The sequence below is a fragment of the Ursus americanus genome, chromosome 5 (genome assembly GCF_024610735.1).
Source record: "Ursus americanus isolate L20-20 chromosome 5, mUrsAme1.1.p, whole genome shotgun sequence".
NCBI classification, from domain to species: domain Eukaryota; kingdom Metazoa; phylum Chordata; class Mammalia; order Carnivora; family Ursidae; genus Ursus; species Ursus americanus.
In genome coordinates this window covers 77,253,553-77,275,221 of record NC_142131.1, presented here as the reverse complement: position 1 = coordinate 77,275,221, position 21,669 = coordinate 77,253,553, and the positions used below count along the sequence as shown (strand labels likewise).

The following is a 21,669-nucleotide window of genomic DNA, read 5'->3' as shown; positions in this document are numbered from 1 at the left end:
CCCTACTCGGCCTGGAGTCCAGGAGTTCCGGTCTGGTGGGCCCTGAGCTGAGGAGAGAAGGCCCGAAGCCCAGAGGGCCTGGGCCGATGGGGGGGATGTAGGGGGGCAGGGGGCAGGCCCAAGTTGGCAAGGTGCCCGCTTGTGACTGGTTAAAAGCATGTCAGGTGGGAAGAAGTCATTAGAGCGTGTTCACAGCTACTAACAAGGGCATAGCCCCCCGGCCCTGGGCTCCAGGGACTCACACTCCTCCACTCTCAGGGTCTGTAGTTCTGTGGGGCGCAGGGCGGGGGCTGAAGTTCCCCTTGACAAGAGTTGGGGCGAGAGAAGGAAGGTTACAGCCCTCATTCTTACATTTTACATGCATTCCCAATTTCCTTTATGGATGGAAACTGTCCTTTAAGGATTCATTTCTCCCCAGCACTGAGGGCAGGGTGGGACAGGTACGTGACCCGAGCTTGGCCACCCAGAGCACAGTGGCGCCCTGGGTCAGGGTTGGACGTGTAACCCAAGCTGGCCACTGACCCTGACCTTGGTGTCTGAGCTCCTCGGTCCCAGCAAAGCCTGACGCTGGATCACGAGATGCCTTAAACCAGCTGATTTGGGTCTGGGTCAGTGGTAGCCACGAGAACTAAACCACCACACCTCGTCCCTGCCCCGGGGTTCCCAGTGGCAATGACGCTCCGCGCGATGCCGGCCAGCAACACAGAGGTCAGCTGTGACCCTGCGGTGCCCTCAGACCCCCAGCAGTCGTACATCCTGACAATCACGGCAAAAATACTCGCGTAGTGCTCCCCTTATGCCAGGAAGCATTCTGAATATTTTATCTGTACGAACTCACCTGCTCCCCCGAGGTATCGTCACATGATTCGTTCCGGCTCAGGACCTGAGAGAAGAGCCCCGTATCCCTTACAGGCCAGAGCATGTGTTTATTTGCCCATGCCAGAGCTTCAGGAGCTCTCTTTCCCTGTCGGGGAAGCCTGTAATGTTCCCACGGTCACATCTGAAAGCCTGGGCGGGAACCACCATGAGCAGAGTTCCCCAAGGACCCTTGAGAGATACATGGCTTTGAGAAATATACCTTTATTAAATCATGGAAACTTGGGGTTATCAAGCTTATCGTCACTGATTATTACCCCCACTTTTCACCCCAGGGAAAGAGGCACAGAAAAGATTCAGTACCTTGCCCAACGTCATACAGCCGTGTCACACAGGGGTAGGGCCAGGATGACGAACCCAGGCAGGCTGCCTCACTAGTCCGAGCTCTCGACCTCAGCGATATACAGTCCCCTGAAGGTTGTCCTGGCGACTTCTCTTCATCTCCAATCCCCTGGCCCCCATTCCAGACCATCTCTCTCCCAGATGCCTACGTCAGGGCAGAATGGAAAACTCCTCTACCGTTTTAGGTTCAGTAACTGGGTCTGTGAATTAAACTGATGAAAAAAGAAAACAGATGAGCAAGAGAAAAGACAATTTTATTTGAGTACTAGGCAGTTAGAATTTGGGGGCTTATATACCAACTTAATAGGGAAAGCAGAGGAGGAGACAGACGGTACTTAGGAGGAAAACAGAAGACTTTTAGGAGAGATAAACGGGCCCTCAGGAGAACAGATGAGAGGTATTATTGATGGTTTTGTGACAATGGGCTTATCAGGTAATAAAAGCCACTCTGGCGGGGATTTAGGACAATCGAGTTATTTTGGGAGGCCTTGCTTTTAGGCAGACAAGGAAGTTCAAGGAAAAGCCTATTTTCAAATGCTTTCAGCTCGATACAATTTTCCTGCCGCAGTGATGTATTCTGGATTCCTTCACCTACAACAGCCCCTGGCTCATCTCCCTGCTTCCTCTCTTACTCCCTCCGGCGCCTTTCCCCTGCCTGCTGCAGTGATCTTTTCAAAATGTGGGTATGACTGTCTCAATCCCATGGCAGCCCCAACTCTTCTCTCTGCTTCGGACGCTTTGGACGCTCCTTGTAGCTCCAAGGGTAAAAACCCCCGTCGGGACGAGGTGTGCAAGGACCTGCCCCCCTGCCCCTTCTCTCCCTGAGCTGTAGCCAGCAGGCCTGGGGACTCCTTCCACAGCAGTTGATCCAGCTGGGCCCCTCTGCTAAGGCTACCCCTCCCTCTCCCCTGGGCCATATTACTAACCTCATTTTCCCAGGAAGGCCCATTGTCTTTGGACAAGGGACTTTCCCCCCGCTGTAAGCTTTCTGAGCCCCATGAACTTTACCTTTCCAGCACTGGGTGGAGTGGCCAGGGCCAGCAAACTGGCAGGGCAGGGTAGTGTCCCAGGTAGTGTCCCTGGTGTCGCTGGTGACTCATACGTGTCTGGCACATGGTGAACATTCAGAACATTGGTGATGGGGCGCCTGGGTGGCGCAGTCGTTGAGCGTCTGCCTTCGGCTCAGGGCGTGATCCCGGCGTTCTGGGATCAAGCCCCGCATCAGGCTCCTCTGATGGGAGCCTGCTTCTCCCTCTCCCACTCCCCCTGCTTGTGTTCCCTCTCTCTCTGGCTGTCTCTTAAAAATCTTAAAAAAAAAAAAAAAAAAAGAACATTGGTTATGAATGAAAATGGAAATAAGGCGTCCAAGGAAAGAAGGGCCCGCTGAGGGGACCAGGGGAGGCTTAGGGCAGGACTTCCAAACTCTCAAGGGACAGGAGATTCCCTTAACATCCGGAGAAGACAAAGGATCCCCGCTTAGAACCCAGTTTTGAAATGCTTAAAATAATTTGCATCACAAAAGGAGTACTAATATTGGAGTGCAAATATCAAAATATAAAAACACAAATATGGGCACCTGGGTGGCTCAGTTGTTAAGTATCTGCCTTTCGTTCAAGTCATGAACTCAGGGTCCTGGGATCGAGTCCCACATTGGGCTTTCTGCTCAGTGGGAAGTCTGCTTCTCCCTCACCCTCTCTGCTCTCTCTCTCTCTCTCTCTCTCAAATAAATAAAATAAAATGATAAAAAAATAAAAACACAAATTTGTGGGGCACCTGCCTGGCTGGCTCGGATCCATAGAGCATGCAACTCTTGATCTCGGGGTCCTAAATGCAAGCCCCACGTTGGGCGTGGAGCCTACTTTTTCTAAATAAATAAATAAAGACAAAAACAAAAAAACACAGATTTGTGACATAGAAGCACCTGTGATCCCCCCCCCGTTTTTTTTTTTTTTAAGTAAGCTCTACCGCCCCATGTGGGGCTGGAACTCATGACCCTGAGATCAAGGGTCACGTGCTCTACGGACTGAGCCAGGCACCCCACCCAGCATTCCTTATTAACTCATTCAATGATAATATAGAGAGGCAGGGCTAACAAACACCAGAATCGCCAAGCAGGAGCGTGTCACCCCTATTTGGACATGTCTGCAACACCCGCAGCCTGAAAAGCCCTGTGATTTCTATGCGATGGTCCGTGCGATGGTCTCCAGCACCACTAATTTTGCTCAATTTTGCTGCCTCCATTCATAACTGGAGGAAATGCCACGTTTCAGTTACAGATTAGTAAAAATAAAGATGGATTTTTATTTTCTTTCTCATCTTAACGCCTAGACCTCCCCAATTCTGGGTCCCTGGACCACAGGTTGAGACGCCCAGGAGAGAAGGATGGAAGGACCAGCTATCGCCAAGGGCCATCCCAGAAAATCTCCAGGAAGTGGGCTGAGCACTGGCAGGTGATCCCAACACGGGGGCATTTTTACTCTGTAGGGAACAGGGACGAAGGAAGAAGGAAGAAGGGCGCACGGTCTGGGGAGAAAGCAGGACTTTTCTGTGCCCATTTGGCTCCCTGCTCTCTCCTGGGTGGGGATTGGAGTTGCCATCCCTGGCACAGAAACTGGGCCCTTGGGTGAGGGGCTGCTGCTCCCCAGGCCTGGAAGGGCTGGGAGGGAGTCTGGCTGCAGACAGTCCCTGGGGCAGAGAGAGCAATGGAAAACTGCACTGGAGCCCAGCAAGGGCTGCCCCTGTTTCAAAGGAGAAAGATGGGGGTGCTGAAGCCACAGAGAGGGTCAGGCGAGAGTCCTCCAGGAGCTGGGACGACGGACCAAGCCCCCCCTCCCCCACCACAGTGGGAAGAATGAATGAACGAATGAATGCAGGAACAAATGAATTAAGGCACGGTGGGCCTCCCCTCACGGTGATGTCACTTCTGCAGGCCCCCTTAGGTTTCTGCTCTCTTGCTAACACCACCCCATTCCAGCCCCCTTCTGGTCACAGCACCGGCTTTCCTTGGGGATCCCGGCAGGACGTTCAGGCATGGTGCTGACAAAATGGTGGGTGTGTGCCCTGAGTGGGTGTGTGGCCCAGAGGACCCCCTCCTGGGATTCTGGTGGGGCAGTGGGGAGGAGGCACAGAAAGGCAGCTTGGCTGGAGGGTCGGGAAAGATTGCCCCCCAAACGCCATAGCCCGGACCCCTGTGGCTGCCCAACCATAATCTGTTTGGGTGTGTGGCCCCCTCCAGCCTACATCCCCTAGTCCCTCTCCCACTCCCCTTCACTCCAGACCTCACACTTCCCAAAGTCGATCACCCCCCTTCTCCCCCACTGTGGCCTGATAGTCCCATTCCTTTTTTTTTTTTTTTTTTTAAGATTTTATTTATTTATTTGACAGAGAGAGACACCAAGAGAGGGAACACAAGTAGGGGGAGTGGGAGAGGGAGAAGCAGGCTTCCTGCCAAGCAGGGAGCCCGATGTGGAGCTTGATCCCAGGACCCTGGGGATCATGACCTGAGCCGAAGGCAGATGCTTAACCAACTGAGCCACCTAGGCGCGGGTGGATAGTCCCATTCCTGATAGAGGCCCTGCAATCCCCAGGATTCTGCCCCCATCCCTGGAGCCTCCCTAATTCCGGTTCCTTCTCCCCAAAGCCAGAGTGTCGGTGGTGGGAGGGGACTCAGATGAGTTCCCCAAACTTTCATCACAGACAGGCCATGACTTTCATTTTTACTGGTTTAATACATTTCCTTAAACCAACTCACTTTTAAACTTAAATACACATTTAGAAAATTTTAAAGCCCTCTGTATCACAGTCCAGATGAAAAACCATTATCCCTTGCCACGAACAGCTGATGCCCTGTGAAAACACAGGGAGGAAACAAGACAGTTTCCTTCAGAAGACTCCAAGAAGGCTGGTGTCAGTTCATAAAGTTCACTGGGGGCCACCTCGGTGGCTCAGTCCGTCAAGTGACCGTCTCTTGGTTTGGGCTCAGGTCATGATCTCAGGGTCCTGGGATGGGGCCCAGCGACAACGGGCTCCGCACTCAGTGTGGAGTCTGCTTGAAACTCTCTCTCCCTCTGCCCCTTCCTTCCCCTCTCTAAAATAAATCTTTTTAAAAAATAAATAAAGTTCATTACAAGTCGAGAGAGCAGTACCTGTGTCAGTGTTAAATCAGGTCTGCGGGAAAACCGTGGCCAGTCATTTCATCAGGCCCCAGGATGAAGTCCCGCCGCAGCCAGGGGCCCTGCCTCACCTGCTCCCGGCATAAAGGCCTCTGCAGAGGCTCCCGCCCAGACCCTACCGGGCTCCCGGGAGCACATCCTGCCCCCAGGTGTGGACCGGGGCTGGAAGAGAAACACAAATCCCCAGCGACTTCCAGTCTGAAACCTCTCCCCGGCCAAAGCCTCTCCCGCGGGGCGGAGCCTGCGGGCAACGCTGGGAACCAGGACTCCTAGGAACTGGACAAGGGAGCTCCCCAAATGTCTGCCCCGAACCTCGGTTGGACGAATCCCACAGGAGGATGGGGAAAGAAGGAAGATGAAAGCGCCCCGCGGTGAGGGGAGAGGCGCCGGCCCGCGGCCCGCCTCACCCCTGCGGTTGCCCCCTGCCTCCCGCCCACCGGCGCCAGCACCCCCCCGAGCCAGCCCCGCTCAGGACTGGTCACTGTGACCAACACCCCCGTACCTGCGGCTCTTTTGCTCCTCAAAACGGCCCATTGTTCGTACTCTGCGGAGCAGGAGCGCCTCCGGGGCCCCCACCACGCCTGCATCCCGCCGACTAGAGAAAGGTCCTGGAAGGAGAAGCGCCCGGGGGCGTCGGTGCAGGCAGCGGCCCCCCAACTCCAGGCACCGCCAGCTCCAGCCGCACCTCGCCCCCTGCCACCGGCTTGAGGGTCCCGGGCTGAAGGGGGCGTGGGGTCCGGGTCTGAGGTGGGGAGGGGAGGTGGATCCTAATGGAGAAGTGAACAAGCGAGGGGGCGGCGGTCCGGGGGATCCGGGGCCCCACGGAGCGCCACCTCCACCGCAGCCGACCCGCGCTGGCGATGGCCCCGGCCTCGACCTACCCGAGGCGGCCCGAAGCCGAGGCCGCCCGAGCTCGTGCGGGGTCCACCGTCCCGGGCCGCGCGGGCGGGATCCCGGGAGCCCATACCCCACCCCGCCCCCTCGCGGTGCTGGTGGCGGCAGCGGGTGATGCGGCCCCTTTAAATCCGGGCCGCCCCGCCCTGCGCTGCCGACTCCGCGGCGGCCCCGGATCCAGGCCGGGCCGCGGCTCTCGCCGCCCAGCCTAGCCGAGCCCAGCCCGGGCCGGCCCAGCCGCCCAGTCGAGGCCGCCCGCGCCGCCTGGCCCGCGCCCCCGAGCAGCCGTCAGCGCGGCGCCCGGCCCGGTCCCCGGCGCCGCCCGCCCGCCTCCCCGCCCGGCCCCGGGCCCCCAGCCCCTCCCCGCCCCGGGGCCGGGGCTCCCGCCGCCTCCCGGCCCCCGCGCCCCGGCCCCGGCTCCGCGGGCCATGCGGCTTCGGCCCCGCCGGCGCCCGCCGCGCACCCGAGGAGATGAGGCTCCGCAATGGCACCTTCCTGACGCTGCTGCTCTTCTGCCTGTGCGCCTTCCTCTCGCTCTCCTGGTACGCGGCGCTCAGCGGCCAGAAAGGTGAGCCCCCTCCCCCGCCGGGCTCCGCGCCGCGCCACGCACCTGGGCTCACCTGGGCGCCGGCGGCCGGAGCAGGGTCCGGCCGGTGGCCGCGGGAGGCGGCCGGAAGCCGACGCAGGCGCCCCTTCCCCGCCCGGGCGGCGCGGGAGGACGCCCCTCCCATCCTCGCCCCCACTTGTTTGCTGCCGGAATAGCGAAATTCGCCTCCGGCCTGGGCTGGGCCGCCGCGGCCGAGCGGTCAGCGGCGGCCCGGTACGGCGCTCGGGACATCGGGGGCCTCCGTGAGTACGGTTGCGCCGATGCTGGGGCTGGTCGCTCCCACGGGCGACCTAGGGACCTTGGAGTTTGCAGAGAGGGACAGAGACACAAGGTCAAGAGATGGTTGTGGCCAGGTGGCCCCCAAGGTCCCTTCTCCAGGCATCTGGGCAGGAGCAGGTATGGTGTTCCTGAGACAGGTGTGAGGGGGCAGCCGGACATGCGGGCAGCACCCTCCACCCCGCACCACCTCTCCACCCCAGCCCACTGTTGGGGGGCTGCTCCCTGAGGCCTCCACAGCCCTCCTCCATGACACCTGGCCCCAGGATTCCTCCGCGGGAACCTGGGTGCTAGGGAAGCCTTCCTGTGGCTGCTGGCCCGCCGCCGGCCTCGTGAGTACCCAGCCCACCCCCAGCTACCCGTTAACTTATTCCTTTGGTCTCATCGGACCTCCACCCCCCACCCGAAGTTTGGGCAGGCTGGCCAGTCTACCGCCGCGGTCCTCTGAGCTTGGTCTGCACACTTCGGGAAGAGGGTAGGGGCAGGCCACAGCACCGGCTGGCGTGGCCTGGTGTCCATTGGGATGGCTGGGGCTGAGGAGGCCCTCACAGGCCTTGTCCACCCGGCCTGCAGCATGGGAGCCTCCGGGAAAAGCTGCTTCCTTCCTGCCTCCTGGCCTTCCTGCGGGAGGTCTAAGCAGGATCAGGCTGAGGCCAGCTGACCCTCTTTCTGCTTCCCTCTTTCTCAACCCCATGCTACATGAAGCTGGAGGAGGAACCACTGAGGGAGGATCTGGTACCTTCCTGACCCTCCAAGCCCCAACGGCCCCCACCTGTCTCCTGCCTGACCAGCCCAGCCTACTGCAGTCCACCAACCTGTTTGGGTCGGGGCCTTAGGGCTCCAGGGGCCCTGAAGGGAGATCCCTAGGTCTTGGCACAGGGAGGGCATGGCTGGGGCAGAGTTCTCTGGAAGTAAGGGTGTGTCACCTGGAAGATGGCATGCATGGGGCAGAGTGCTCTGTAGGTGGGCGTGTCCCCAGGAGGAAGGCATGTTGGACCTCTGGGACGGTAGCCACATAAGCAGGCTGGCATGGAGACCAGGGTGGGGCTAGATCGGATGAGCTGGGGCACATCTGTCTGCTCGTGGGTGGGTTGATGAACCCTTGCACCCTGTCCTCAGCCAGGCCGCTGTTCCTGTGTGCCTCCTGCAACAGCCACGTGCCCCCAGCCTGACCCCAGGTGCAGCCCCCCACCCCTTCTCTGGGAGCCTGGCTGGCCACAGGGAACTGACCTCCAGGAGCAGCAGAGGGAGGCCAGATAGTAGAGGCTCCATCTAGGGCCCACCGTCTCGGAGGGGGTCATCCAGTAGGCTGGGCCTCCAAGGGCCTGGGGAGTGGATGGAGCACCAGCCAAAGACGTGTGGGGCTCAGTGACAGGGGTCCTCACAGAAGCCCAAGAGCCTGTGAGGCATGATGAGGGGGTGACCGGGGGTGACCGGGCACTGCCCAGTCAAGGGCTATCCCCGTTTTAGGGAGCCCAGCAAAGCCAGGTCTTTGGAGGCTCAAGAAAAGCCTGAATCTGGGCTCTTAGGCAAACCTTCTTCTCCTTCGTACATGTAGACACCTGCTCGTGGGGAAGCCAGATCTGACCCCAGCTTCCAGCTGCTGTGAAGGGTTTAGGGTAGGGCTGGCGCCGGCGCCAGTACTTAGAGAAACGGCAGAGGAACCCGGAGCTGTAAGAAAGGTGGGCTGGGAGCCAAAGAGGAAGGACGCAGCAGGAGCAGGTGGCTTCCTGGAAGCCCAGGGCCAAGGGCCAGGAAGGACACCTAGGCCTGGGCCAGCTGGACCCTGGATCCCGGTTTGGGGCGCACTTTCATATCCAGCCTTGACCAGATTTGTGCAACAGCTCCTCTAGCACTCAGACTCTGGCCCTCGGCCAAGCACCTGCTGAAGGCCCATCCCCAGGGAGAACAGCAGACCCTGCCCAGGCCAGCCTCAGCCCTCCCCAGCACCCCAGCAGCCCGGACTTCAACAATCACCCACACCCTCCTTGACCCCTGCGAGGTGTGGTTTGCAAGGCCTGGAGAGGAGAGGAACAGCTGGCCCTCTCTATACCCCGGCCCCACCTGCACGTTAACCCCACACCTTCACTGGGCCTGGCACCTGCCTGTGCCCCGCTGAGCCTGGTTCCCCTTCCCTAAGTACATGGCACGTGGTCTGTGCCTGGCTTGGCTCTTAAATCTCTTTCTTCCATCAAGAGGGAACCAGGGGATGACTGTGGTCCGTGGGCCTCAAGTGTCCTGACTACTCTGCCTTCAGATGGGGGGAGAGGTGGGAAAGGTGCCGCTAGTGTGGCAGTCCTTCCCTGGGGCCAGCTGCACCCGGGGCCGACCCTCCACACTTCCTCCCTGGAATACGAAGGTATGGAGAGAAGGAGAAGCCGAAGTGCCCTCAGCCCTAGCTCCCAGGAATTTCTTTCCGGCCCCCCAGAAGCCAGGAGCTCCCAGGCCTTTGCCCCTCCCCTCCCTTGAGCCGCCTCCCCGGCCCATCCAACATGTCAGTCCAGCCCCCCAGCCCGAAAAGGTCGTAGGCGTTCTGGACGGCTGGGCAGAGCCCTGGCACATAAGGTGCAGCCCAGGGAGAAGCAGGGACAGAGCTTGAGTTTCTGGCTTTGAGAGGCGAAGACAGAGTGGACCCGGGACCAGAGAAGTCATGGACAGCGGTCCGGCTGGGCACCTTTCGGGCAGGGCAGGAGCAGGGGCGGGCTGCTGAGGGACCGGGCCTGCGGTGTTGAGGGAAACGACACAAGGATTGGTGTGGGCAGGAGCCGGGTTGGGGGAGACCCCTAGGAAGGGAGGCCAGGGTAGGGAACGGGCTGTGCCCAGGCCTCAGTGGCCAGGGTGACTCAGATGCCTACCGCTGCCCACCCGGCTTGTCTGCCCCTGCAGGTGAAGGTTGAACAGAGCTCAGCCTGCATAACGGAGAAGGCCAGGGAGGGGCAGCAGTCAGAGGGAGTGAGGCCTCCCCCCTCTCCCCACCTCACAGAGCAGCTCTGAGCTCCCTCCTGGGGTCCTCAGCACCTCTGGTCCCCCTTCCCTGTGGGGCAGCTGGCCCAGCGGGGACACTCCTGGCGCCACCCCACTCTGGGCTGGGTGGGTGAGTGTTTGATGGGGGTGGTTGGCTCCTGTTCAAGGGGTCAGGTTTCCAGGGTAACCCGGCCACTGAACCCAGCGCAGAGCCTCACAGATCCTGTAACCTGACTCTCCACTCCCTCCCCCTGCAGGGCTGTCCCTATGGGCCAAGCAGATGAGTATAGAGTGCCTTAGGGAGGATCTGCTTGGCTCACCTCCCCGGCCTCCCCCTCCACACCATCCCCCCACCCTGGGCTACCCCTTTCTCCTCCCCTGGGATTTAGCTCTTAGACCTCTGCCACATGCAGCTTAAGGGGGGAGGGGTATTCCGAGATGACAGAACTTTGCCTTGGTCATGACCTTTGATGCACATAGCTGGGTGGGGGTGGCAACACTATCCCAGGGCATTCTGGGGGCTGGGACCCCACAGGGGAATCAAGGAACAGAAGAGCTGCCTAGGGATGAGAGGGGAGTTCTGGAAGGTTTCCTAGACTTGAACGCTAGACTTTGAAACTAGGCCTCGAAGGCTGCATGGGTTTTCATTAGACCCAGAAGAGAAAAGGGGATCCCAGGCAGAAGAGACCACACACGCAAGCACACGGACCAGAGACAAGGAGAAGCGGGCGTACGGACGGCAGATAGAGCAAGATGAGGACGGTTCTGGAGCACACAGCCCCGAGGGACGTGCTGTGCCAGCCGCAGGGGGGACGTTGTTTGTCTTGTTCTTGCTCACTGGTCCCCGCCAGGCCAGTGGAGCCAGGTGCTTGGCACCCTGGGGATCCCTTTCTTCTGTGAGGAACCCCCACCCTGGTGCTGCTCCTGACCAGCCTGTACCCCTAAAGCCCACAGCTGGGGCCCGGCTGGAGGTTCTGACGTGGGTCCTCCCTGGGGAGGGGGGGCATGCAGACCCTTCAAGGTGGCACATGCCTAGTACAGGTCTCCAGAGAAGCAGGTCTGCGTGCATTCGGAGCTGTGTTCCCGCACCGCTGCTGACTCACTGAGTGACCCGGGAGTAGTTCCCCAATTTCATCTGCTCATCAGAGCCCTGGGAGGCTGAAACTGCAGCAGAATCCAGAGTTGGCGCTTAGTGCAGAATGGGCACCAGGGCCCAGTCCTACTTGGAGGACAGCATGAGAGCCCAGGGAGGGTTATCCCCAGAGGGCCTTGGGCTGCCTGTGACCTCCTCTGTGAACACGAGTGGGGAGCAAAGGGCAGAGGCCGAGAGGAGGGAGGGGTACAGGCCAGGGAGCTAGAAGGGCTGGGTCCTTGTGCCCTGGATGGGACCCTGGGCATCGCACCTCCTGGAAGGAGCAGATACTGCAAAAAGAAGCAAGGGGGGGGGGGGGGACTTTGGGAGCCACTGGGTGAAGATTCAGTCTAAGGATTGCCCCACCTGGGGCTGGAAGTGATCCTGCAGCCCTCCCTCAGATGTCTCCTCAAAGGTGAAGATAACAGGGTGGGGGGAGTACTGAGAGTACCAATCCTCCCAGTGAAGATCCCCCCCCCCGTGGGTCAGTGTGATCTCAGAGTGACCCTTATGTACACTCCCCGCCCCCGACACACACACGCACACCCGGAGCTGGCATGTAGGCAGGCACAAGAACAGATGTAGATAGCCCATTGCACAGATGGGCACAAAAGTGTGCGTGCTGGCACACTTCAGGGGCAGTAGCTCAGTGCTCGGCTGCCCCCTGGTGACAGCGTGCGAACCACCCACAGGCGACGTGGTGGACGTGTACCAGCGGGAGTTCCTGGCGCTTCGTGACCGGCTGCATGCGGCTGAGCAGGAGAGCCTCAAGCGCTCTAAGGAGCTCAACCTGGTGCTGGACGAGATCAAGAGGGCAGTGTCGGAGAGGCAGGCGCTGCGAGAGGGGGAGGGCAATCGCACCTGGGGCCGCCTAACTGGTGAGCGCTGGAGCCGCCGGCGGCGGCGGGGGAGGCGGGGCTGATGGCAGGTCGTCTCGTCTGACCCGTCCCTTCCCGACCCACCCAGAGGATCCACGACTGAAGCCGTGGAACGTCTCCCACAAGCACGTGCTGCACCTGCCCACCGTCTTCCACCACCTGCCGCACCTGCTGGCCAAGGAAAGCAGCCTGCAGCCTGCCGTGCGCGTGGGCCAGGGCCGCACCGGAGGTAGGGGCGGATCCCGGGAGGGGCCGGGGGCGGGGGGTGGTCCCTGGCATCGTGCCGGTATCGATTCTTCGCGCCCCCGCAGTGTCGGTAGTGATGGGCATCCCCAGCGTGAGGCGTGAGGTGCACTCGTACCTGACAGACACACTGCACTCGCTCATCTCGGAGCTGAGCCCGCAGGAGAAGGAGGACTCGGTCATCGTGGTGCTGATCGCCGAGGCGAGTGGGCTGGGGTGCGGGGTGGGGGGCGGGTGGGAGCATTCAGAGAACACAGGGCACAAAATAACAAGAAGCAAAATGAAAACCGAGCAACGTTCCGGAGGGAAAAACTATCAGAGGTTCAATTGTCAGTTTCATTCACAAATTTATTAAGTTAAAAAAAAAAAATCATTTCAGCGCCCCCTGGTGGAGACGCCAGTTACCTAGGCTGCCCCACCCCAGGGCCCCAGGTACACCAAAGGGCTTTTTCTGAGGCACCTGCGGCCCCCAGGCCCGGACTTACTCGGCCCTCAGGGTGGGGAGGGGGGGCGATCACTCCGTCTGTGCATGGGGTCTTTTGAGGCCCGCCCTCTTCCCCCCAGCCCCTTCTTCCAGGCCCTTTGGGGTGACAGCCAGGCTTAGGGAGGGCACTTGGTCTCCCCACAGACTGACCCACAATACACCTCGGTGGTGACAGAGAACATCAAAGCCTTGTGAGTACTGACAGACCGGTAAGGCTGGTGGGGGGAGGGGCCCTGCAGGGTGCTGGGCGGGCAAGTGCCCGCCTCCCCGACAGTATCCTGCCTTCCCGATGTGGGAAAGGGTGCTTCCCCTCTTCGCTGAAAGACCGTGGGTGCATAGAGGTAGGCCAGCCCCTCTGGAGCCTCACTGCCTCAGTAGGGTGGGTGTGCTGGTGGCTGATGTCTTCGTGGTGGGCCTGAGCAACGGGACGGGGTCTGGCTAGCTCAGCGCTGCCCCAACTGCTGTGCCTGGAGGTTGCATACCCACTGGCCTTTCCTGCCCCCCCCCCAGGTTCCCCACGGAGATCCATTCCGGGCTCCTGGAAGTCATCTCCCCTTCCCCCCACTTCTACCCTGACTTCTCCCGCCTCCGAGAGTCCTTTGGGGACCCCAAGGAGAGAGTCAGGTATGAGCACTGCCTCCTTCCCCGTGCCCCCCCCAACCACGTGCCCACCTGTGCTGAGAACCCGGTCAGCACCTGAGTCCCAGGCACTTCCTTGCAGTGCCTCCATTTCTCCATTGGAGGACCCCAGCATGCGGTTGGGGTGGGGGGTCCAGCCCACACTCAGTGGCCTTGGTGGTAGCCACACTGGAGGTGGAGGGGTCTGCGTTCCTGAGCCCCTGCCCCTGCCCCGCAGGTGGAGGACCAAACAGAACCTCGATTACTGCTTCCTCATGATGTATGCACAGTCCAAAGGCATCTACTACGTGCAGGTCAGCGCCGAGACCCTGCTTTGCCCTCCACCGGCCCTGGACCCTGGCTGGGCCTGCGCGGTGAGCCCCGCCCTGCCCCTGTGCCCATCCTGAGTCCAGCCCCCTTTCTGCCCCCCGCTGTGCAGCTGGAGGATGACATTGTCGCCAAGCCCAACTACCTGAGCACCATGAAGAACTTTGCGCTGCAGCAGCCCTCGGAGGACTGGATGATCCTGGAGTTCTCCCAGCTGGGCTTCATTGGTGCGCCCGCCTGCCCCGCCCCATGCCATGGACCTGACCAGGGCCCCTCAGTCCAGCCCACCTCTGCCTCTCTGTGCTTGTCCCTGCAGCCCTGGTACCACCCAGGGTCATGCTTGCAAGCTCCACCGGGAGTGTCTCCTGCAGCCCCGCCGGCCTGTTCCCGCCCGCCCTCTGCCTCGGGATGTCTGGGTCACCGCCCCTGTCTGTCCCCTTGTGCCCGCACCTGCCTGCAGCTGGCCGTAGGGCTTGCTGTGGGAGCCTCCTCAGTGAACCCCCTCCACGGGAATTAAGGGAAAGTAGGGCAGGGCAGAGCTGCCCACCCAGCACCCCATTCCCACCCTCAGGGAAGATGTTCAAGTCGCTGGACCTGAGCCTGATTGTGGAGTTCATCCTCATGTTCTACCGGGACAAGCCCATTGACTGGCTCCTGGACCACATTCTGTGGGTGAAGGTCTGCAACCCCGAGAAGGATGCGGTGAGCAGGGGCAGAACCAAGGCGAGGGAGAGCGGTGGGGCACGCAGCCTGCAGCATGGACTGCGTCAGTGTCCCCGCACCGCCTGACGCAAGCTGAGCCCCAGGCTTTCCCCCTCCCTCTGCAGAAGCACTGTGACCGGCAGAAAGCCAACCTGCGGATCCGCTTCAAGCCATCCCTCTTCCAGCACGTGGGCACGCACTCCTCGCTGGCGGGCAAGATCCAGAAACTGAAGGTGGGCTGCGCCACCCCCAGGCCTGGCTGGGGACAGGCAGAGCCCCGGGCTGCGGGGTGGGGGTGGGGGGATGGGGGGGAGGGTGGGCAGGGCGAGTCCCTCTCTCGAGGGAGCCCTTGCTAGCTCCGCTGTCCCTCCTTGGCGGCAGGACAAGGATTTTGGGAAGCAGGCACTGAGGAAGGAGCACGTGAACCCACCGGCCGAGGTGAGCACGAGCCTCAAGACATACCAGCACTTCACCCTGGAGAAGGCCTACTTGCGCGAGGATTTCTTCTGGGCCTTCACGCCTGCTGCAGGGGACTTCATCCGCTTCCGCTTCTTCCAGCCGCTGCGTCTAGAGCGGTCAGTGCCAGCACCCATAGGTCCACCTTGGGGGAGGGGCAGGGTGGCCGCCAGGGGATAGGCCTCACCACATGCCCCTCTTGGACCCCCAGCAAATCACTTAACCTCACCCTGCCTCAGTTTCCTTATCTGAAGAGTGGGGTTCATCATGGTACACACTAAGGCAGCGCCCACAGGAGCTCGGTGACACTGGCCCATCACCTTCGTCCCCGGTTGCCTTGCACAGCCCAACGGCTGCCCTCGGGTGGTCCCCAGCCTCCCTCAGCACCCCAGGGCCCAGATGCGGCACTCCTGGGCCAGGCCTGGCCTTTTGTTGGCCAGACGACAGCGGCCGGGCGGTGCCCCAGCCCTGCGGCAGCTCACAGGCCTGTCCGGCCACAGGTTCTTCTTCCGCAGCGGGAACATCGAACATCCAGAGGACAAGCTCTTCAACACGTCAGTGGAGGTGCTGCCCTTCGATGTGAGTGTGGTGGGCTGCGCGGGTGCTTGAAGGCCTGCCCCTCACACAGCCACTGGCTTCAGCCCCTTTATTTTGCCCCCAGAACCCCCAGTCAGACAAGGAGGCCCTGCAGGAGGGCCGCTCAGCCACCCTCCGGTACCCTCGGAGCCCTGACGGCTACCTCCAGATAGGTGAGTGGGGGCAGGCAGGTGGAGGCCTGGAAGACGCTGGGCTGAGCGGGGGTCGGGGGCAGAGGCTCAGCGCTGCCCTCCCTCAGGCTCCTTCTACAAGGGTGTGGCAGAGGGCGAGGTGGACCCGGCCTTCGGCCCCCTGGAAGCACTGCGCCTCTCCATCCAGACAGACTCCCCCGTGTGGGTCATTCTGAGCGAGGTAAGGGGGCAGGTCAGGGAGCCACTCCACCGAGCCAGACCAGGGCTGAGCGCCGAGGCCGCAGCTGACCCCGAGCCCTGCTCTTCCAGATCTTCCTGAAAAAGGCCGACTAAGCGGAGGGCTTCTGAGGGTGCACTTTGGCTGGCCCTGAAGCCCCCTGGGAGACCTGGGATGTCGTCGCTGCTGCCCCCGGAGGGCCAGGCGCCGCCGCCCCAAGCCTGAGGGGTTCTGCCCGGCGCCCCGCTCCGCAGGCCTGGGATCGCCGCTGGCCCGGAGGCCCCAGGAAGCTGGTGCTGCCCCCGCCCGCCCGGCCGCGGGAGGAGGCAGGCGGCCCCCACACTGTGCCTGAGGCCGGCCCGTGCCGCCCGGAACCGTTCGCATCCTGGCCGGCTTGAGCCAGGCCGTTTTAGAAGAGCTTTTTCCTGGGCGCCCGCTGTCTCCGGCGCGAACACTGGAATGCATATACTACTTTATGTGCTGTGTTTTTTATTCTTGGATACATTTGATTTTTTCACGTAAGTCCACATATACTTCTATAAGAGCGTGACTTGTAATAAAGGGTTAATGAAGTGCGTGCCTCCTGGGTGAGTGTTCCAAGAGCTCCGGCTGGTGGCGGGAGGCCAGGCGCCAGGCGGTGTCACCCGTGCCCGCTGCCACCTCGGCCCTCCGTGCAGCTCCGCACGACCTCGGCCGCATTTCCCGGAGGGCCCAGGCCGCCGGGTCGGTGACTCGCGGGTGGAGGCGGCGCGGAATCCGGGGCCTGGCGCCCGAAGCCGCCTCCGCTTCCCGAGGACCGCCCCTCCAAGCGCGCCCCCTAGCTCCCACCGTCCCGCCCCAGCTACCTGCTCCTCTCAAACCCAAGGCATCCCCGACCTCCCACTTCGTGAGTCCCAGCCCTGCCCTCGTCCACGGCCCCCAAGGCCCCGCTCACCTTCGGCCACGTCCCCCCGGGTCTCTGATACGTTTTAGGGTCTCCCACCCATCTCGGGGCCAGTGCAGGCGCGGCTGCCCTGCCTGGAAAGCTCCTCTCCTCTGCCAACGCGGCTAAAAAAAAATCACCTGATTTCAGGGACGTTAGTCCGGCCAGCCGGCCTTGCTCAGGTCTGGTCCCCCAACACCCGGACGTTTCCCCCGAGAGCGCATGTCACAACGGCATGGACCGCACTGGTCGTCGCCCCCAGGCTCCGCCGCAGGGTGCCCTGAACATCTACACCGTGCCGGACTCCAGGCACCGAGTGCTGACCGGAGAATGGCCCTGGTGTCAGCTGTGAAAGCCAGGGGACGAGGAAGAGGGCGACCGGGGGACCGTGAAGAGGCGGCAGGCCTGAGGAGGGGACAGGCGAGGAAAGCTCTGAACGCAGGGAGGAGGAGCCGTGGGGTGAGCCCCGGCGAAAAGGGCGGCCGAGGGCCGAGCGTGCGGCTCCAGGGCCGGAAAGGCCCCTGTCCTTCCGCAGCCCCACCCCCGGGAAGCCTAAGCGCCTGCTGCCGCCCAGGCCTGGGCTCCACAGTACGCGGTGCGCGAACCCCTCCGACGCAGAGAATGAGTCCGGAGTCCGGTCATCGACACTTTAATTGGAGATTGGAATGGGGCGAGCATCCCTCCCCTGTCCTCCCGGAAGCTCCGGCTCTTCTCCGGTTCCGCCGGCCGGGCGTCCTCCATCTCAGGCCCTGGGCAGCAGCTTCCCGAGCCGTCCGAGGAGCGCGGCGCGCAGCGCGCCCGGGAGAAAGTGGACGAGAAGGCCGAGCGCCGCCAGCGCCACGAGCAGCCAGAGCGCGCGCGCGCTCGCGTACAGCGGGGTCAACCTGCGGGCGGGGCTCAGCGGCGGGCGGGGCGGAGCCACGGCGGCCCCGCCCTCCAGCCCGGCGGCCCCGCTCCGCCCGGACCCGCCCCCCTGCCCGGGCCGCCAAGACCCCGCCCACAAGCCCCTCCTCCCCCGCCCCTCGAGATCTCCCCGGAACCCCGCCCGGGTCCTCACCTTTGCTGCGCCGAGCGCGCGTAGCCCTGAAAGTAGCGGAGGCGCGCGAAAAGGTAGACCAACCCGCACAGGGCCGCCGTACCTGGGAGAGGGGCAAGGTGAGCTGGCCGGCACGGGACCCTGGGGCTGCGGTGCGTGCGCGCCCTTCCCGAGCGCAGACCTTCGTGAAAGAAGATGCCGGCGACCCAGAGCGTGGCGAGGAACAGCGGGAAGTACTCACTACAGTTCACTCTGCGCGTGGGGGGAGGGGGGCGGCATAAGGGCGCCGGCGGGGGACTCGGACCCCTGCCGATACCCGGGCTCCCCCCCTTCCTGCCCCGCGCCCTCCCGCCAGGTCTTACTGGGCTCGGTAGACGCGCTCGAACTCCGGCGGCCCCGTGGTGAGCGGCGGCGACACGCGGAAGGCTCTGCGCGCCGAGATCACCTGCAGGGAGAAGTAGGCTGGGGGCGAGGATGGGCGGGAGTCAGGTCTGGCTGCCCCGAGGCTCGCACCCTCCGTCCAGTTCCCACCTTTCTTCCTTTCTCCACGCTGACCTTGGCACGACTGCCCTTTAAAGCCCTCCTGGAAAATAAATAAAGTCCAACCGAGGGGATCATCTTTCGCCCCCACCCCTTGTTTCTGGGCCTGCCCTGCATCCAAGATGCTCAAGAGGGAGGGCGGGGTGCGGGCCTGGGATGCCAAGAGGCCCTGTTCCCCCACCCCCACCCCACCTCCCCATATGCTTCGCAGGTACACCTGTACTCGGGAGGAACCTGCAAGCTCAGGACTTTGCTCCTGAATCCTTTGACTTGCAAAACGCAAGCAAATGACCAGCTCCCAATCTTTAGACATGCACCTTGACTTGGGTGGGGGGCACACCACCAGGGCTTGAGGGCAGAAGTGGCTTCATCCTTCCAGATACCTGTGGAACACACCCTGTGGTTTACAGTTCCTGGTCCCCACCTACAGGGCCCACTAGGCCAAGGAGATCTCTTGACCCCCCATCAGGCCAGGATCACTCGAGCCTGTGCCTCCAAACTGTGGTATGCGCTCCTGCCTTAGTTTCTCTGGTCAGGTGTTTGGGACCCGAGCTATATCTGACACCCCTCCCCTACCCCCCAGGTGGTTGCTGTTGGGACTCTTCTAGTCCCACCCGGGCCATGCCAGCATGGGTGGGTATGGAGGGTGGGCTGGCCCCAGAGAATCTAAATGCACAGGGGCCTTTCTCTTGGCCTCAGGTCAGGCCCCCATCACCCACTCAGCCCCAGTACTGGCTGTCTCCAGCTGCCTTCCAGCAAGTCCTGTGGCCCTGGTGCCCTTGGGGCCATATCCCTTCCCAGGTGCCCTGTGGGGGCCAAGGGCATGTGTACCATCAGTGTAGGACCTAGAAGGGGGCCCTGTGGCTACACAAGGAGGGGCTGAGAGCCAAGCTTGCTCGGGCAGCAGGAGATCAAGTCAGCCCCCACAGGGCCCCTGCCCAGGCTGTGTCTTGTCCTAGCCCCCGCAGGGTGTGGTAACTATGGCCCAAGTGGCAAGGATACCTAGCCTGGGAATGTGTCCTTTAGGGCCGGTCTAAAAGGCCACCACACAGGCACTTTTGGGGGCTCGGGGAGCAGGTTCCAACCCTGTCCAGCTCCATGTGGATCCCAGCACAGAGAGGATGCCTTTGAAGGCAGAGCTGGGTCCTGCTGGAACCCCGAGAAAGAGGACAGTGGAAGCGGGCGGGATCAGCTGGAGCAGGGCTGCACCAGGCCCACGGCTGCCCGTCTTCTGGACCCACCGCCAGAACAGGGCTAGCTTCTCAGCCTTCAGCTGGGGCCAGAGAGTTGGGGCCCCAGGAGTCTGGGCTAGGGGCCCTGCCTCTGCCCCTCTGGCCCTGGGCCCTCCAGCCCCTCCCCAGGGCCTGGAGGGCAGAAAGCAGGCTGCAGGAGTCCAGGGCCCACCCAGCTCCCAAAACAGGAGCCAGCTCACCTTGCAGCAGGACTCCCAGGAGGGTGACAGTAGCCAGAAGAGCCACCTCGTCCTTCATGGTGCTGGCAGCGGTGTAGGCCCAGGCTGGTGTGAAGAGAGCTCTTATCAGCCCCAGTAGGCTGGCGGCTGGCTCAGAGGCTGGCCCAGGAAAGGAAGATGGGCGCTTCTCCCCGCCCCTTCTCAGTGGAGGGGGCCTGAGGGAGGGGTGTGCCCACGGCCAGTGAAAGCGCAGAGGCCTGAGCAGGCAGGCGAGGCAGGCGGAAACCAGGGCCAGACAGAGCCCGGGGAAGGATGGAGCAGCGGGCTGGGGAGCCCAGCCACTTCCTCCCAGTCATTCTTTTTTTTTAGGATTTTAATTCTTTATTTATTTGAGTGAGGGACAGCAGGGGGGGAGCAGAAGGAGAGGGACAAGCGGAGCCCAGCCCGATGCGGGGCTTGGTCCCACGACCCTGAGATCATGACCTGAGCCGAAACCAAGAGTCGAATGCTTAACGGACTGAGCCCCCCCGAGGCGCCCCCTTCCTGGTCATTCTTGCTGCTTCTGTGCCCAGTGCTGTGCTGGCAGAGCCCCAGGGTCCACCCGAGCGTACTGCAGCCTTGTCAACCCAGTGTCCTCGAGGCCCTGCACCCTCAACGGGTCCCAGTTATCTCTCCAGACCTCCCCGTGTCCTGGTCCGGTCTCAGGAAACCAGAGGCTCCTCCCCGAACCCCCCACGCCCCCACCCACTGCTACCACTTTCCACTGATCATCGAGTCCTGCTCTTGTCAAATCCACCCCTCAGCACCGCCTTCGGAGCCCTGCCCTGCCCCGGTCATCTCTCATGGGGCCCAGGTCACAGCTCCACGAGGGTTTCCAGCCCCGCCCCCGCCCCCACCTGTACCCACCCACTTACCTGTTTCCCCCCTGCCACCCAACCACGGCTATTACGTAACATGGAACCCTGGTCCCCACACCTAGACCTCACTGGGCACAGCCACGTCCCTGCTCCCCTCAGGAAAACTGATGCCTGCCAGCCTCACAGCTGCCTGGGTTCCGTGCACACAGGCCGTCCTGGAGACAGCTGTGCTGGCCTGGCAGCCTGGGTCAGCCCACTCAGGATCGCTGAGCCCATCCTCTCCTGGGGCTCTGACCCCAGAACAGTCCCACGTTCCACCTGCCCAACCTCCCTCCCTCGGGAGGTCCCAACCCTTCCTCTGCCCAGGTACTGTGGTGTAGACAGAGCTGCCCGCCTCCCCTCCCAGGCTCGAGGGATGGACATGTGAGTCAGAGCTGGCTGTGCGGGCCAAGGCTAACTCAAGAGGGTGAGATGCAGTTCTGGAAACTTCCTTAGAACATTGGGAAAGGGAACTCAGAGCAGGGAGGAAGATTTCCAAGGGCCTCACGGGCCTTCCCGTGAGGAGGAGAGAGCCAACACAAGGCCACACTTGGAGGAGAGAGGTGGCTGATGTCCTAGAGCCCAGGGGCCCCCTTGCCTGGAACAGCCCTCTGGCCAGGCAGCCTTTCCGTTTTGTAAAACAGCCACTTCTCCTTTTGGCTCAGGCTGGTTGGAGATGGGTTTTGGGCAGCAGTGGCAGCGTCCAGACTGATACACGAACACGGGCAGGAGCCGGTGAGGCCACACGCAAGCACAGGACAGGCTGCGGGAGGGATGGAGTGGCCGGGTCTTTGGGGTAACCGCCACTGCATTTAGTCTCGGGCCATTGTGATGGCCTGGCACCCTCTGCCTGGTCACTCTGGGGGTGTCTGCACATGTCAGCGTCCTGGGACCTCAGGAGTTCTATCCTTGCCACCCAGGGTCATCGCGCACTGAAATAAGGTTCTC

The 21,669-nt window shown here is 62.0% G+C and overlaps 3 protein-coding genes across 10 annotated transcripts; 1 reads left to right on the top strand and 2 right to left on the bottom strand.

Moving 5' to 3' along the window:
* Positions 1 to 941: 941 nt before the first annotated feature.
* Positions 942 to 7,033, bottom strand: LOC148110154 (uncharacterized). Of its 3 annotated transcripts, none has more exons than XR_015724625.1 (5): positions 6,895 to 7,033; positions 5,893 to 5,998; positions 5,364 to 5,552; positions 2,227 to 2,524; positions 942 to 1,430 (listed from the first exon to the last, which is right to left on the bottom strand). XR_015724625.1 is itself a non-coding variant. In XM_087862401.1 (3 exons), the coding sequence occupies exons 1-3, from the start codon at positions 7,013 to 7,015 to the stop codon at positions 5,375 to 5,377; spliced, it is 405 nt and encodes a 134-aa protein (XP_087718527.1). In that variant the 5' UTR covers positions 7,016 to 7,033; the 3' UTR covers positions 3,091 to 5,374. The 3 variants fall into 3 exon arrangements, 1 of the variants encoding a protein (XP_087718527.1); XR_015724626.1 differs by having other exon boundaries at positions 943 to 1,430; positions 6,905 to 7,033; XM_087862401.1 differs by lacking the exons at positions 942 to 1,430; positions 2,227 to 2,524 and having other exon boundaries at positions 3,091 to 5,552.
* Positions 6,512 to 16,489, top strand: MGAT4B (alpha-1,3-mannosyl-glycoprotein 4-beta-N-acetylglucosaminyltransferase B). 2 transcript variants are annotated; one of them, XM_045794987.2, is made up of 15 exons: positions 6,512 to 6,852; positions 11,956 to 12,141; positions 12,230 to 12,370; positions 12,453 to 12,586; positions 13,013 to 13,059; positions 13,379 to 13,492; positions 13,725 to 13,800; positions 13,926 to 14,040; positions 14,385 to 14,515; positions 14,641 to 14,748; positions 14,897 to 15,090; positions 15,472 to 15,550; positions 15,633 to 15,720; positions 15,807 to 15,919; positions 16,009 to 16,489. In XM_045794987.2, the coding sequence occupies exons 1-15, from the start codon at positions 6,756 to 6,758 to the stop codon at positions 16,030 to 16,032; spliced, it is 1,647 nt and encodes a 548-aa protein (XP_045650943.1). In that variant the 5' UTR covers positions 6,512 to 6,755; the 3' UTR covers positions 16,033 to 16,489. The 2 variants fall into 2 exon arrangements, with proteins under 2 accessions (XP_045650943.1, XP_045650942.1); XM_045794986.1 differs by lacking the exon at positions 6,512 to 6,852 and adding an exon at positions 7,140 to 7,287.
* Positions 16,490 to 17,471: 982 nt separating this feature from the next.
* Positions 17,472 to 20,001, bottom strand: LTC4S (leukotriene C4 synthase). 5 transcript variants are annotated; one of them, XM_045794989.2, is made up of 7 exons: positions 19,847 to 20,001; positions 18,732 to 18,797; positions 18,430 to 18,457; positions 18,237 to 18,336; positions 18,056 to 18,126; positions 17,896 to 17,977; positions 17,472 to 17,722 (listed from the first exon to the last, which is right to left on the bottom strand). In XM_045794989.2, the coding sequence occupies exons 2-7, from the start codon at positions 18,783 to 18,785 to the stop codon at positions 17,581 to 17,583; spliced, it is 477 nt and encodes a 158-aa protein (XP_045650945.2). In that variant the 5' UTR covers positions 18,786 to 18,797; positions 19,847 to 20,001; the 3' UTR covers positions 17,472 to 17,580. The 5 variants fall into 5 exon arrangements, with proteins under 5 accessions (XP_045650945.2, XP_045650944.1, XP_045650947.1 ...); XM_045794988.2 differs by lacking the exon at positions 18,430 to 18,457; XM_045794991.2 differs by lacking the exons at positions 18,430 to 18,457; positions 18,732 to 18,797.
* Positions 20,002 to 21,669: the final 1,668 nt, after the last annotated feature.